A 15,923-nucleotide genomic window follows, 5' to 3' on the forward strand; every position below is an offset into this window, starting at 1 on the left:
GGCATTCCTGCCCTTTCCCTTTTCACTCATCTGAGTCCCATCCCACTGAGTCCATGAAAATGGAACGATTTTTTTTCATTCTTCACCAGTTTTGGTTCTCTTTGCTTCTCCAGGTTGTGGCATATGGGCTAGATATTTACCAAACCCGTGTCTACCCATCCAAACAGTTTGATGTCTTGAAAGATGATTATGACTACGTGTTGATCAGCAGTGTCCTCTTTGGCTTGGTCTTTGCTACCATGATCACAAAGAGACTGGCCCAGGTGAAGCTTCTGAATCGTGCTTGGCGGTAAAGGAAGATGCATTATGTCCTCAGAGAGAACATTGAGGAGGGGTGCCATGGGCCAGGCCAGAAGCCACCTTTGTGATTTGACGGATTGGCTAGGAAGCATATTGGGAAATGCCTAGCAAGCTTATCTCAGCCAGGGGTCTATCCAAAGAGGGCATGGATTTCTATGACAAACTCTTAGGAGACACAACTTGGCATCTCACACTGGACTTAAAACTTATTGTACTGAAAATCTGGAAAAATATTGTGGATTTCCCCCTTACCCCACCTCTGACAAGCCCTAAACAGTGGTATTTCCCTCACCACCATTGTTTCCAAACTTTTTACTTTGTTTTGTTTTTTCTTCCAGATTTTACTCGTGGAACTGGGGTGGGTGGGTGGTAAATGGGTTTGGGGGAAAGAATGCTCTAAGGATTAACTTCCATTTTCTTAGAGTTAGCCTGGCTAGCATAGTGGATAGAGTACTGGACTTGCCAAATCACATCCACTCTTTGACACTTGCTAGCTTTGTGACCATGGGCAAGTCACTTAATGTTTCTGAGCCTCAATTTCCTATCTGTAAAATGGGGATGATAATACCTCTAATACCTACCTCACAGGGTTGTTGTGAGGCTTAAATGAGATAATATATGGAAAGTTCTTTACAAACTTTAGAGTGCTACATAAAAATCAATTTTTAATTATTACCAGCTTGATGCTTCCCCCTCAAGCTCTCTTGATTTTCTTCATCTTAAAAGTTCAACTCACATATTCTACATTCAATTTTAATGCAAAATATTAGCACTGTAAGTACATGGGGATGGTAGCTTGTAAAGGTTGTCTCAATGGGACCATCCTTGTCTTTTGTCTTCCCTCCTGGAGTCCAAACTGGGGAACCACTCATAGTATAAATGATTACTTAGCAAAGATTCCAAATTTTCTCTTATTTATTGTAGCCAATACAGTCTTTCTTTTGAAATGTCAGACACAAGTAGATACCAGCTCTTCTGAGCTACTGTATATCCTAAGTGACACTTTTTGAAGACTTCTGAACTGTCTGTTAGCTGTGATTTCAGAGAAGAAAGGATTCTACTCCTTTTAAAGCTATCAACAGATTTCTTCATCTCACCCAATGGATGCTTTAGTCAACTGGATGACAGGCACTTTGATCTGGTGTCCCAGGATTTGGGCTTTTGAATTTGGCTCTGCTGCTTATTGTTGTTAGCCATTTAACTTTTGGCAAGTTATGTTCCCTTCTCTGGGACATGGTATCTAAACAAAGAGAGATCCTTTCAACCCTAAATCTTGTTATCATAGGTGAGGAATGATGCATGTGTAGAGAATCCATTATTTATTTTTAGTCCTGGTTAATGAGCACTTGGGATAGCAGATAGTTGATTGAATTTCTCATTCCCCTTTTCCAGAGGTACTGCTCCCATCAGTACGGCTTCTGAAAAAAAGGGGGAGCTGTCACATTATGGAAACTGACTGACTTCCTGGACTCCTGTGTCCTCAGGAAGTTGACATTTCAGTCTAGGGAAAGGGTCCCAATAATTGTGCCCTACTACTACTGAGTTTGGGCTGATTTGTCTTTAGGCCAAATTTGCTAATTTTAGCCTTGTGGTGAAAGTGCTGGTACCCTGGACAGGTCTTTGAATAAAAGTGATTGCTTGCCTAGCCATGGTATGTGTCTTTTTTTGGTTGGTGAAGGTTCCATCTTACTCCTCAACTTCACAATGCATATAACAGAGAAGAAAAGAGGTTCCTCTAAGGAAGTGAAAACCAGTGTAAACTGAACCATGTAATTTGTAAGTAAAGGTTTTGTTTTCAAAGTTTGGAAGCATTGGGTTGGATTCTGTGCATAGGATGTTTACCTCCTCTTGTCAGAGAAGCAGATCTGATCAAACCATCATGGTTTGTTAAAAAAAAAAAAAGAATTTTCAGTGAGAGGATTAACACTCGGTTAGGAAAACAAGATAGATGTTTATCATCCTTGATCTAAGGTACATTATGTTCAAAGTGAGCTGGGTGAGAAATGTGCAGAGTTCGCTTGTGTACTAACTTGTATTTATTAGGGGAGTAGTAATAGGAACTCAAGGCCTAGGTGACATCTCAAGGAATTAAGATGTTATGTTCTTTTTTCTAGTGCATTAAAGTGGTCCACAAGACCCTCTAATTCTAGTGATAGGTTTAATATTTTGTAGCCCTCAGATTTGAAAATGATTATCTTGGAGCGAGACCATATGTTAGAATGATCCTTTTTAAAATCTACAGCAATCTGCCAAAATGGTACCTCTACTCTTCTTGACCACAAGGCCATCAATTTAAAGGCTTGTTCTTTGATGCTTAAAGAAGGACTAGTGGTTGTTGGTGACACACACAATCAGAATGCTTTTCACTCACTTTGTAATGTATTGATTTGGCTCTTTGTCACTGCCTATAGACTTAACTATTAGTTTCTCAAATTCACCTATAGCCAAATTATGATATTAAAATGACAAAATTAGAAAACAATTCACACCATAGTAGCAGGTTTGGAAATGTCATCCACACCATGAAGTTGGATATTTCCTGCTTTTCTAATTCTTTCATTCATATCATTTCAAATCATCTGGACTTTACCAAATAGTTGCTATTTGTGTGCTTCTTAGGGTCTATAAAAAGCTTTATTTATCTTCAGGACATTTTCCTTGATTTATATTTTTTCACAATTAGAAAGTCTTTTTTTCTAGGTAATCTAAAGCCTTTTTTGGTGCTAGTAGACAATCAGTTCTTGTTATAATATGTTCAAAGGTCTTCTGACATCTGCCAGCATTCCAGAAAGAGAGTTATTAGGGGCAGCTAGGTGGCTCAGTGGATAAAACACCAGAACGGGAGACTGAAGGACCTGGATTAAAATCTCAAGACACTTCCTAGCTGTGTGACCTTGGACAAGTCACTTAACCCTCCACTGCCTAGTCTTTATTGCTTTTTTGCCTTAGAACCAATACATAGTATTGATTCTAAGATAGGAAGAAGAGGTTAAAAAAAAAAGTGAAATAGATATCAGATCTGTTCTGACACATTATTTAGCTGTGTGACCCTAGAGAAGTTATTTATTGTCTCTGAGTCTCAATATTCTCATCTATAAAATTGGGAAATACTTCTATCACCCACCTCCCAGTGTTATTTTGAGGAAAAGCTCTACAAAATGTAAACTGCCATATTAATGTGAAAGGCTAAGTGGCTTTTCGTAACCATGTTTTTGGATGTGATGACAACCACATTTTTCAACTTTTAGTTTTTTTTGCTAATATGAAAGTGAATGCCCTGTTTTGGATGGCATGTAGTAGATGTCTTTAACTTTGATTTTTATTGTGTCTGTCAAGATTGATAAGAATTTGATGCATGCCACCATTTGCAAGTTAGTATTTAAATAAACCTCATTTGTTAAAATAACATAGAATACGTTCTTACCAATAAGTGATCTTTTGGCACTTAAAAAGCTGTGGTATACCCACCCAGCCCTCATATCTTATGACCAAGAAGAGAAATGTTGTGCCCTCTTTTCTGTGAAGATCTTAGGAACTTCTGTGCCTCCCAGACTGCCTCTTTCTTTGGCCTTTTACTTATTGCCAGGCGTTTGTGTTTTCACCAATACTAGCCCTTTAGCAAATGTTCTTTTTGAATTTCTGGGGCCAGACAATTTCATCTGGTTGTCACCTGGTGGTGAGCCTCTAAGAATTTAGCTAGCCTAATCCTCAGATAATTCATGCTCTGCTAGCTGGTGAGTGCATCTTTCTAACTTGACAGAGCCTGATGAAGCTTAAGCTGAGAACTTGGTGATGAATGGGCTTTGTTGGGAGTTGGTAGAACAAACTGAGCCTTAAAAGTACTTGATATTAAATCCAAATGTTTTTATAAACTTAAAATGATAGCACTCAATCTTTTCAAGTCCTTGACTCAATATACTTATCCTTAAATCATTTTTAATTCAGCAATGGCTAATGAGATATTGGGGTTGGGGAAGAGATTATTTCCTGTAACAGGATGGCCAAAGTGGGCCTTTTCTAAATTCTTCAGTTATTGTTCAGTCTATTTAAGTTAAAAAAAAAAAAAGGTTTAAAAAATGTACCTTTTGTCTTGGAATTGATAAGTATTGATTCTAAGGTAGAAACTGGGGTCAAGTGACTTGCCCAGGGTCACACAGCTAGGAAGTATCTGAGGCCAGGTCCCATTTAAATTAAAAGTGAATATTTGTACCCCTCTAGCTATAAATCTAGTGAAGTAATTGCCTGGTCCTTGGATATGCTCCTGCAGGATGTTCTTTACAAACTATCAGAAACTTGTGCTTTAGTTCACCTATAAACAAGATGTGGTAAAAACACACACACCTCCTTCAGAAGAATCTCTCCAGAAATGTGTAGATGAAGTTGGAATAGTGTATTTAAAGTGTACTTGAGGCCACATTCTTGGGACCAGAAAGGCTGGGTTTGAGTCTTGACTGCCACTTTTAAGCTTAATCTGTCAGTATTAAGCTCCTGCTGTGTGCCAGGCACTATGCTGAATGCTGGAGTATACAAAGAAAGGTAAAAGACAACATCTGTCCTTGAGCTCACAATCTAGTAAAGGACAAACAAGCTATATATAAGATAAATAGGAAATAATCAACAGAGGAGCAACACTAAAATCAAGAAGGTTCAGGAAGTGTTCCTGTAGAGGAGTGTCCAAGTGATAGCAAGAGAACTGGGAGAGAAGAGTGTATTAAGGAGAGGAAATGAACAGTGTAGAGAAGACAAGGAAGATGAGGACTGAGAAAAAGTCATTAGATTTGGCAATTAAGAAATCGCTGGTAACTTCATGAAGAGAGCAGTTTCAGTTAGATGATAAAGTTGGAAGCCAGACTGTAGAGAGTTTAGAGTGACGGGAAATGGAAGTGGAAGCACCTAGTGGGGATGGTTGGATGAAAGGTCTTTTGAGTATGGAGGAGGCATGAGCTTATTTGTAGGCAATAGGGAAGCAGCCAGTAAACAAGAAGAGATTGAAGATTAAGTGAGAATGGGGATGACAAGAGGCAGTCCATTGGAGAAGATGGGATGGAACGAGGTTACTTGTGTATGAAGAGGAGTTAGCTTTGGTAAAGGAGAAGGTCCACTTCACGTGAGTGAAGGGGTAAAGGAGATAGTGGTGGCATCTCTGGGTTATAGGAGGTTAGGAAGAGAAGAGGGAGCTCTTGGGGGTTTGGCTTCATTTTTTTCAGTAAAATATAAGGCAAGTTTCTCAGCTGAGAGGTTGGGGGGAAGAGAAGCCATGAGGGGTTTGAGGAGAAATGAAAAGATTTGGAAGAGCTGCTATGGTTAGCAGGATAGTAAGTTAATTAGGAAAGTACAAGAAGCTTGCCTAATAGCAGTGAGGGCCTAGTTGAGGTTAGGCAACAAACTGGTGGTACATCTAGTCACCAGGAAAGAGTGATGACCCAACAACCTAGAAAAGAGGGAATTCAGAAGAGTGGGGTCAACAGTGTCAAATTCTATAGGAAGGTCATGATGTCTGAGATAAGGCCATTAGATCTGGCAATTAAGATATCATTAGTAATTATGGAAAGAGCAATAGAATAGCACAGGCCCTGTCAACCTCATAATTGTGATGATGAAGTATGAAAATGGATGTAAAATCTTTACAAATGGCAAAATGGTAAAACCATTTACAAATGGTTTTGCGGTCTGTGTCAGATCAGTGTGAAGATAATGTTAAATCTCCAAGCATCAGTAGTTTTCACCAAATCCTTTTTATCCTTCCCTTTTTCCACTTCTGCCCAGGAGATGCCTTTTCAGGGCACAAACTTTAACCCTTTTAGTAAGATGTCTGGTGACTGAGATATCTCCTTTGAGCTGAGGCAAAACAAAAAGATGACTCAGTTTCTTTACATGAGCAGTCAGTTATTGCTCATGTTGAAAAGCTGGATCTATAAAGTAATTCTTAGGGCCATGTTTACTGTATCTTAAATACTATGATATACTTCCTGGAAGCACACGTGCTGTCTAAAACCTTGTGCTGGGGTGGTCCAGATACTCTCATGGATATCATCTTTAGATGTGGATACCCTCTCCTTGCAATGACTACAACCCATCTACACAACTCCTTTAGTTTGGGTGGCTATTTGGGATGGCTTGGCTGTCTCACCAAATTGTTTTTAAACTTGCTTATCTTCCATTTTTCTTTAAAAGGCAATACTGTGCCTATTTTTTACCATCCTCTGTATACTTTTGAATTTATATTCTCAACTAAGGTTATGGCAACTGTTGGTTGCCATATCTTTATATTGGGCAGGAATCCTAAATCTAGAGCTGGGAAGAACCTTTGGGTCCACCTATTCCAGTGCCTTCATATTACAGATAAGGAAACTGAAGCTGATAGATTAAATTGGGGAGTGCCAGAGATGGGATTTGAACTCAAGTCCTGTGACTTTTGGACTTAATGCTTTTTCTTTTACATAAGAATAAGACAGCTGTCAAAATCTTTTAGTCTCATTATAGAGCTTTATGTTGGTTAAATGTAGGTATAAAATTGTTGAGGGGCAGCATGAGGTAATGATAATTGATTAGTGCGGCAGGAAGGACTGGTTTCAAATCCTGCCACTGACACATTGGCTGTGTGATCATGGTCAACCTTTCTCTCAATGCGATTGGCAACTCTCTAAGACTAAGCTATAGACTGGCAACAGCAGAGGGTATGACAGTGAAATCATAAATCCAGCTCCTATCTTGATAAAATTATAATTGATGTTGGTTTCCTTTGCCATGTTTTGAATCGTTTAAATAGGTTGTTTTATATTTTGATTTTTGTTCTAACAAAGTTAATGTTTTAATAATTCAGACAAATCAGGAATGACTCCCCACATCAGTAACATTTCCTATCATAAAAGTCCATTTTTATTTGGAAGCGGTATAAAGATGAATAAGCATTTTGCCTTTAAAGTATTTATAAGGTATTTGCATGAATAACCACAACACAAATTTAAACCCAAAGAAGAGGTTCAAATAATGTGGTAGGAGAGATCCCAAGAGAGAGCTTTGATTCTTGGGCCTAGAAACCTTGCTTTCTCTCTGTCCCCTTTGCCCCCTTTTAACCCTTACCTTTCATCTTAGAATACTAAGTATTGATTCTAAGGCAGAAGAAAGGTAAGGGCTAGGCAATGGGGGTAAGTGACTTGCCCAGGGTCACTTCACTAGGAAGTGCCCAAGACCAGGTTTAAATGCAGGTCCTCCTGATTCCAGGCCTGGTGCTCTATCCACTGTGCTACCTCTATGTCATCTCTTAAAGGTGGACTAGGCTTTGAAGGTAAAACTCTATCTACCCCATGAGGCACTCTCTACCTGTGGATGGCAATTTAACATGAGAACTAGCCCTATTCCTTCCTCCCACCAAACAAAGACCAATTTCTTCTACATTTATTTTCCAGATCTCAAAGCTTTGAAGTTTGCTTTTTAAGTCAGTCAATTTACACTTTTAAAGAAAGTCTTAAGTCTAGGGCTTCCTTCCCTGGGGCAGGAAAGTCAGAAAGCTTTGAGATAATCTCAGACAACTGTTCAGTGATAAAATTCAAGGATTAGCTTGATTGAATTTCTTTTCTAAAGAAAATTTGCTCTCTCCTTACCAAAGTTCAGAATTGAGAGCTCTCTCTTTCAAGTTTTTCACACCTAGGGGAAAGAAACTGATTGAAGGAACAATGGCATTTTGAAATTTCTGGAGCTGGCTAATTCTGGAAGACTAGTGCTCTACTAGTTTAGCACATATTCCGGGGATACAATCCCCAAGTCCTACTAGCATGAGCAAGCTAGGTCTTCAGGCAGTAATTACTATCCCCATCCAGCTTTATTCCCAGCACTATCATCCCAGGAGGTCTTGGAGTTTTCTCAAATACTATCTGATTTGAGCACCAATCATTATCAGTTGACACCAATTAGCTATTCAGATTGAATTAGCTTTTAGAAATGGATATTTACTAAAGTGGCATGGTAACAATGACTGGTACAAAATGCTCTCCCCAAACCCTGGGCACGATTTCCTGAAAGTACACACAGAGTCCAGGGGAAAATAAACGAAGGATTAGAGTACATAAAGTGGTGGAGAGACATTCCCGGAAGTTCTTTTCTTCTCTCAGGCATGGTGTAGTTTGCACCTTACACTGTTCTAACATTGCCCGTCTTAAACATGTCCCATTTGTTCTCCTGATGTGGAAACTGCCATGTGTTGTTTCAAAGACACTGCCAGAATTTCCATGATGAATCCAAATCTTCCAGACCTTTTGAAGTTTGCAAGATTTCCTCCAGTCAAGGGTGGGGAATGAGAGAAAGGTTCTCCTTCCCCAAAACAATGACCTCTTCTGGAGCTTGGCTGAAATGGCTTTTCCCAATGAGCCGGCCAGGCACTGGCCTTGAATCCTGTGACTGAATCTCTTCAGCCAATCCTCAAACATTTCTTGTATGGCATCTTTTCATTCATTCAGTGTCTGGAAGTATTCTACTTCTTACCGAATTAACCTGAATTTTTCAGTTTCCTTAAATCTACTCCGTGACTTCTTTCACTCTGCCTTAGTCAGCTACAGGGAAAGTTATACTCCTGGAACTCACCGTTAAGCACAAGTATTCTTCCTGTACCATGACTTTCTATCATTCCTCCTAAATCTGTTTTCTCTTATCACAAATGCTAATCTTTCTAGTAACTTAGTGCTTTCTCACATTACCCTTGTTGCGACTTCATTTTCCTGCTTTCTCAATCTAGATTATAGTCAACCAATTCAATTCTATGTCCTCTCCTTGTGAATCTCTCAGTTCCTTGTCCTATAATTTTTAAAAAATATTGTCCTGTTATTTACTTCTCTTAGAATTGATACAAAATATCGATTCTAAGGCAGAAGAGCGGTAAGGGCTAGGTAGCTGGGGTAACTTGACCAAGGCCACATAGCTAGGAAATGTGAGGGAGATTTGAATCCAGGGCCTCCCATCTCCAGTCCTGGTGCTCTATCTTACCTTACCTAGCTGCCCCCTTGTCTTATCATTTAGCTCTTGCTAACTCCAGCCCTGGTTTACTCCCATTGTCTTCTTCTTCCTCTCCTACTCATATGCTGAACAGAGATGGAGAAAGTGATAGAGCCATAGTGATAGTGACTAAGCAAATGATAAATTCATGTTATCTAGTTTCAACTGGGTTCCTGGCTGCAAGGCAATCTTTTTTTTTTTCCCCTAAACCCTTACCTTCGGTCTTGGAGTCAATACTGTGTAGTATAGCAGAAAAGTGGTAAGGGCTAGGCAATACGGGTCAAGTGACTTGCCCAGGGTCATACAGCTAGGAAGTGTCTGAGGCCAGATTTGAACCTAGGACTTCCCGTCTCTAGGTCTCTAGGCCTGGCTCTCAATCCACTGAGCTACCCAGCTGCCCCCTTGCAAGGCAATCTTTTTATGCCAAACTGATCCTCTAACTTGCCACAAAAGATGTTTTCAGTCCTTTTTCTTTCCTCAAGCCTCCTGTTCTTGCTCTGCTCCTCACTCTTTCAACTAAGGACCTTGCTTCTTTACTGAGAAAACATGAGGCTATTCACTTAGAGCCCCCTTTCCCCCACCTTTCTCTTTATCACAAAATCCTTGACATCCTCCCTTAGACTCTCATCATTTCCCTTACTCTCTAAGTGACTTTATTCCTCTGAAAAGGTCAACTTCTCCATATATCCCTTGGTCTCCCCCCTCCCCCCAGTATTGATCTTTCCCTATTTATCCCCTGTTCCTTTCCTACTGCTTTCAAACATATCCAAGTCTCCCTCATTCTAAAAATAAACAAAAACTCCATTAAATTCTACTATCCCCTCAAATTATCTTCCTATATATCTTAGGGTTTGTCGGAGCCTACTTGAACCGACTCCTGAGAGCTGAAAAATTTTCAGTGTAACATTTTCATATAAGAAATCAATAATCACTACATATTGGGGTTTGATTTGCTTTGTTACTATCTAGACTTAAGAAAGTATTAATAATCTCTCACATCCAGCACCTTCTTTCAACTCAGTTGCCACTTTAGTTCAAACCTTCACTGCCTCTTAACTAGACCAACAGGCTCCTAAGTCATCTTTCTTTCTCAAGTCTAGCCAATTCTCCATATAGCTGTCGAAATAAATTTCCTTAAGCATAAATCTATGCCATTTTCCCATTCAATAAAAACTGGTGGCTTCCTATTGCCTTATAATTGAGTATAAACTACTGTTTCGTTTTTTAAAGTTAGGTCAAATAAAGAATTTATTTATTAAGCACCTATGTGCCAAGTACTGTGCTAAAAATTGGGGACTCAAAGAATGTCAAAGCTAGTCCCTGACCTCAAGTGGTTCATAATTTAATGGGGAAAATGACAAAACTATGTCCCAAAAAGATGTACATGATAAATTGGAGGTGACCTCAGAGAGAAGGCACTTGTATTAAATTAGATTGGGAACAGATTGTGTAGAAGGTGGGACTTTAGCTAACACTTGAAGCCAGGAATTAGAGGAGGGAGAACATTCCAAGAAAAAGAAAAAGGGATAGCCAAGGAAAATGTAGTCTGGGGAAGGAGTACCTTGTTGAGGTTGTGTAGGAAAGAACAGAAATAAGACTGGAAAACAGAAGTTCTGAAGGAATTTAAAAGCTAAACAAGAGAATGATCCTAGAGATAAGAGAACCAATGGAATTTATAGAATGTGTGTGTGTGCATGACAGACACATACCCAGACAGGCCTATACTTTTGGTAGCTGAATAGAGTCAAGATGGCAGGGAGACCAACTACAAAGCTCCTGCAATGCTCTAGCTGTGAAATGAGGAGGAGTCTCTACCACGATGGTGGCAGTGAGACCTCTTCAGAGGAAAGGGTTATATGTGATATGTTGAGAAGACAGAATTGACAAGACTTCATAACAGACTGGATATGAGGAGTAAGAGTAGGAGATGAAGAAGACACCTAGGTTGAAAGCCTTGACAGTGATAAATAAAATGATTTCATAGTTTCAGTCAGAACTTAAAACCAAGTCTCATGTCCTCAAGAGCCAATTCATCCAAAATAATCACTTCGTCTTTGGTAACTAGCCTACACTTAATATAACATCCATCTACATTAACATTACTTGCAGAAAACTACTTGACAGATGGTTTCCATGATTAGATGACTAAATTACATGAGAAGCATTGTCACATGAACATAGTGACCGTATATAGTTTTTACTTATTTATTCATAGGTAGAATCAGTTAACAGTGCTCCAACTTATGTTAGTGTCTCAACAACAGCTGCTTAATTAACAGGGAATAAATCTGAGTTTCTTAGGTTTACTTTCTTGCATGTTGGCTTTTGTTACTTCTTCCAGACTTTCATCAGCTGTCTATCCTTGTTGGCAGCCATCAGAGAAAAATTGAAGCAAAGAGAGTTCAACAAAAGAAGGTTTACATAAGTTGTTGACATCTTATCTGGCTAGTCTCAAACTCTGTTCTATTTCCATGTGACTGCAGGCAGTATCAGATTTAGCAATGAGCTAAAGGTCCTGTGGATGACTGTCTTTCCACATTAGAAATTAGTTTCTTTTAATTGCAAAGTTTAATTTATTTGATATTTAATATTGTTGGATGATAAATCATTAAAAATAAGTTCAGAGATTAGAAGAGGCAATTAAACTGATATTTTAAGTGGATGTTATTTAAACCCAAATGTAAATACCATAGATTCTATTATTTTATTCAGTTCATTCCTATGTTCTAATTACTTATACTTGTTGGTATCATTTGTTTTATTGTTTCCTAATGTTTTAATGGAGTCATCCACATCTATTAGCTCAACTCTAATTTTTAGGGAGTTTTTTCCATTTAATTTTTTTTTTTAAAACCCTTACCTTCCATCTTGGAGTTAATACTGTGTATTGGCTCCAAGGCAGAAGAGTGGTAAGGGTTAGGCAATGGGGGTCAAGTGACTTGCCCAGGGTCACAAAGCTAAGAAGTGTCTGAGGCCAGATTTGAACCTAGGACCTCCCGTCTCTAGGCCTGGCTCTCAATCCACTGAACTACCCAGCTGCCCCCTCCATTGAATTTTTGAAAATCCTTTTAACATTTTGCCAATTCTAGTTTTTAGGGAGTTGCTTTCTTTTTAAAGCCATAACTTCCATATTAGAATTAATATTGGTTTCAAGGCAGAATTATAAGGGCTAGGCAATGGGGGGGGGGGTTAACCAAGATCAGACACCTAGGAAGTATCAGAGGATAGATTTGAATTTAGGTCCTAGGCCTGGCTCTCAACCCACTGATTGCCCTCAGGGAGTTGTTTTCTTCAGTGAATTTTTGTTTATCTTTTACTAAGCTGTTGACTCATTTCTTTTCTCAGTTTTTCTTCTATCTCCCTTATTGATTTTTTATTTCTTTTTGAGCTCTTCCAGGAGTTGTTTTTGGGCCTGGCACCCTCTTGTACTTTCCTTTGAAGTTTCACGTATTTCCATTTTGGCACTGCTATTCTCTTGAGATTGTATTTTGACCTCCTCTGTTGTTAAAGTAATTTTCTAAGGTCAGTTTTTTTTTCTTTCCCTCATTTTTCCAGCCTATTTCATGACCGTGCCAATTGTTGAAGTTCAGCATTATTCCTGGGGTGGAGGGAATACTACTCTGAGCTTGTATTGTGGTCTAATGCAGTGCTTGGGCCTCCCTGGCTTTCTCTGGGTTCTACAGTGTGAACTGTGAGCAGGTGGCTTGGCTGCCTTTGGGTTCTGCAGTATGCACTTTGAGGGAGGGGTCTGGTTAGCTTGCTGTGGGAAGGGCTTGCAGCTATTTTGACCAGGTGCCATTTGTCCTGGATTAAGCTGGAGACCCTCTCCTCCTGCACCAATTCCCCTGGGTCCATGTTGGCAAATCTATGGCATACATGCTGGATCAAGCTGCTCCCTTCCTCATCTCCATGCACGACTGAGAGTATTTCTCAAGTCACCCACCCCTCTGACCAGCTCAATGGGAGCACTTCCTCCTCTGGTCCAGGTAAGGAGGTGTGTGTGGGCCTCACATGTGGCATGAGGATTGTAGCTTGGGCACTTGGTCTCTAAAAGGTTCACTATCACTGCCCTAGGTGCTTTCCCCTAATACTCCACAATGAGATAGGCCTTTCCTGCTGTCCTTCTAAATTGTCTTGGGGGTAGCACACTATTTTCACCTTGCCTTTTGTTGTTCTTGCTGCTCCAGGATTTGTTTTGTGATTTTTTTGGAGGTACATTTGGGTGAGCACAGAATATTCCTTCCTTACTCTACCATCTTAGCTCCTGGAAGCAGAAGTCTTGGTATCATTTGTAATAAACATTGTTAAATGACTAAAATATATATTACTAGCTTACTTGGCAGTTATGTATCTGTTTGAAGTCATTAAGAAATACATCCTCAATTTATAGAACTTGAGTCAAAGGACCTAAGTCCTAATTGCACCTCTAATGTTTACTATCTATATGACCTTGGGTCTCAGTTTCTTTATCTATAAAATGAGGATGTTATACTAGAAGACGTCTAGGGTCACTTTAGCTCAATAACTATCATCCTATGATAGATATCTATGTTTTCCTCAGAAATTTCTCTGAAGAGACAGCTCACTTCAAAACCAAAAACTCCAGGTTTTATACGGGAGACCGGATATACCTAAATCACTCACAGAAAGGTTAAGAGTGAAATAAGTTCTGTGAGATAGATGCTTCTTAGGAACATGCCACACAATAAGAAGGTACCTGTTCTTCAGCTGAACTCATTCAATTGATTCTTCTTTTTCTGTGCCTAAGTTGTATGGATGGTCAAGGTAATCAGGCATTAAGATCTAGTTTGGTGCCAGAAGTCTCCTATTAATAATACTCTAAATAAAGTGAAATCGAGTCCAGTCAATGCTGACCATCTAGAAATGGATGCTGGCTTCGAATATAACAAAGTCATGGTAACTCTCTTGAAGCTAAGAATTTCCTTAAACTTCAAGCTTTCCCTGACATATTCCAAATGTGGGTAGATGGTCCTTATCTATTAGTCTGCCAAACACTTATCCTTTCATAGGTTGGCTCCCTCAAATATCTCTTTTGAGTATAATGTAATGGCCACTTGTTATACACTGTCCAACACACCAGGGAACACCACATTTTCAATTGTCATCATTCTTGCAAGAGTTTCTATCAATGTCTAGGTAGAAGAGACTGTAGGCAAATGATGATGACTTTAGGTTTAGGGAACTTTGATGATTTCTGTTCTCAGCCTTATTTCCTGGAAGTGGCCCCATAATTGGTAGTTTCTGTCAAAACAATTTAGTATTTGCCTGGTTCACAGCAGACACTTAATCCATTCACTTTGACTTGCCTTGCCTCTCAGTTACATCCAGCATGACTGCCCATCCAGACCACACCTTCAGTATTAGAAAGATCTACTTTGTTGGCTGTACCCTGTTCTTTGCTCTTTTTCCCCATAGAAATTTTACATTTTTTTTGTATTTGCTCATTTTCCCAACCTTTTTTGCCTGTGGACTGGGAATTCTGAAAGTTGCTTGCTGCTTCTGTCTCCTCTACTGGCTTGCAGGGTTCAGTACTGTGAGCTATTTTGCCCTGTGTGGCTAGGTCTTCGATGTAGCCTTAGAGGCCTGAAAAGGCCCAGAGATATGGACTTCTGGACCTCACTACAGACCAGTGCCAGGGCCTGGGACTTCAAGGGATGGGTCTGAGGTGTCCTTTTGTTGCATCCTAGGATCCCGAAGTTGGCTTATGCCCAGGTTCAGAATCTGGCACAGTAGGTGGGGTGGGGTGGTTAGCCAGCACTCTTTTGTGTGCAGTCTTGCTTCTAGTTCATCCTTATCCTGTGAAAATTAACTCCCTTTGCCTACCTTTCAAACTGTGTTCAGGGGGTAGCTGGGTAGCTCAGTGGATTGAGAGCTAGGCCTAGAGACGGGAGGTCCTAGGTTCAAATCTGGCCTCAAGACACTTCCCAGTTGTGTGACCCTGGGCAAGTCACTTGACCCCCATTGCCTAGCCCTTACCACTCTTCTGCCTTGGAGCCAATACACAGTATTGACTCCAAGATGGAAGGTAAGGGTTAAAAAAAAACAAACAAACAAAAAAACTTTTCGGTGGGAGAGCCCCCTCCCTCCATCCTGCTTTGACTCTTGTTATTTTGAGATACCTTCTAAAGATCAGTTTGGAAAGATTGTTAAAGTGGTTTTTGCTGTTGCTGCTACTAAGCTGTCATCTTGGTTCCTAGAAATGCTAGCTATAGAAATAAGAGAAGAAGAAATTACAGGAATTAGAATAGGCAATGAGGCGCTAAAGCTATCATTCTTTGGTATATTTAGAGAATTCTAGAGATTCAACCAAAAAAACTAATAAAAACAATTTAAAACTTCAGCAAAGCTGCAGGATATAGAAATTAACTCATATAAATCATTAGTGTTTCTCTATCCTACCAATAAAGCCCAACAGCAAGAGATAGAAAGAGAAATCCCACTTAAAGTAACTATAGACAATATAAAACATCTACCTGCCAAGACAAACCCAGGAACTATATGATCATAACTATAAAGTGCTTTTCACACAAAGCCAGATCTAAACAATTGGAAAAACATTAATTACTCAAAGGTACATTGAGCCAATATAATAAAAATGACAATTCTACTCAAAG

At 39.5% G+C, this 15,923-nt stretch overlaps 1 protein-coding gene and 1 long non-coding RNA gene across 3 annotated transcripts in view; one reads left to right on the forward strand and one right to left on the reverse strand.

Annotated features, from left to right (window-relative positions):
* Positions 1-1,945, forward strand: part of EMC1 (ER membrane protein complex subunit 1) — a 39,825-nt gene extending 37,880 nt beyond the window's left edge. For both annotated transcript variants that reach the window (XM_001366661.3, XM_007491282.2), the window contains exon 23: positions 114-1,945. In XM_001366661.3, coding sequence (XP_001366698.2) covers positions 114-293 — 180 coding nt within the window. In that variant the 3' untranslated portion in view covers positions 294-1,945. The remainder of the gene's footprint in view (positions 1-113) is intronic.
* Positions 1-15,923, reverse strand: part of LOC130453891 (uncharacterized) — a 28,027-nt gene that overhangs the window by 8,541 nt on the left and 3,563 nt on the right. The gene's annotated exons all lie outside the window — the stretch shown is intronic.

This window comes from Monodelphis domestica, chromosome 4 (assembly GCF_027887165.1).
Source record: "Monodelphis domestica isolate mMonDom1 chromosome 4, mMonDom1.pri, whole genome shotgun sequence".
Lineage (NCBI taxonomy): Eukaryota > Metazoa > Chordata > Mammalia > Didelphimorphia > Didelphidae > Monodelphis > Monodelphis domestica.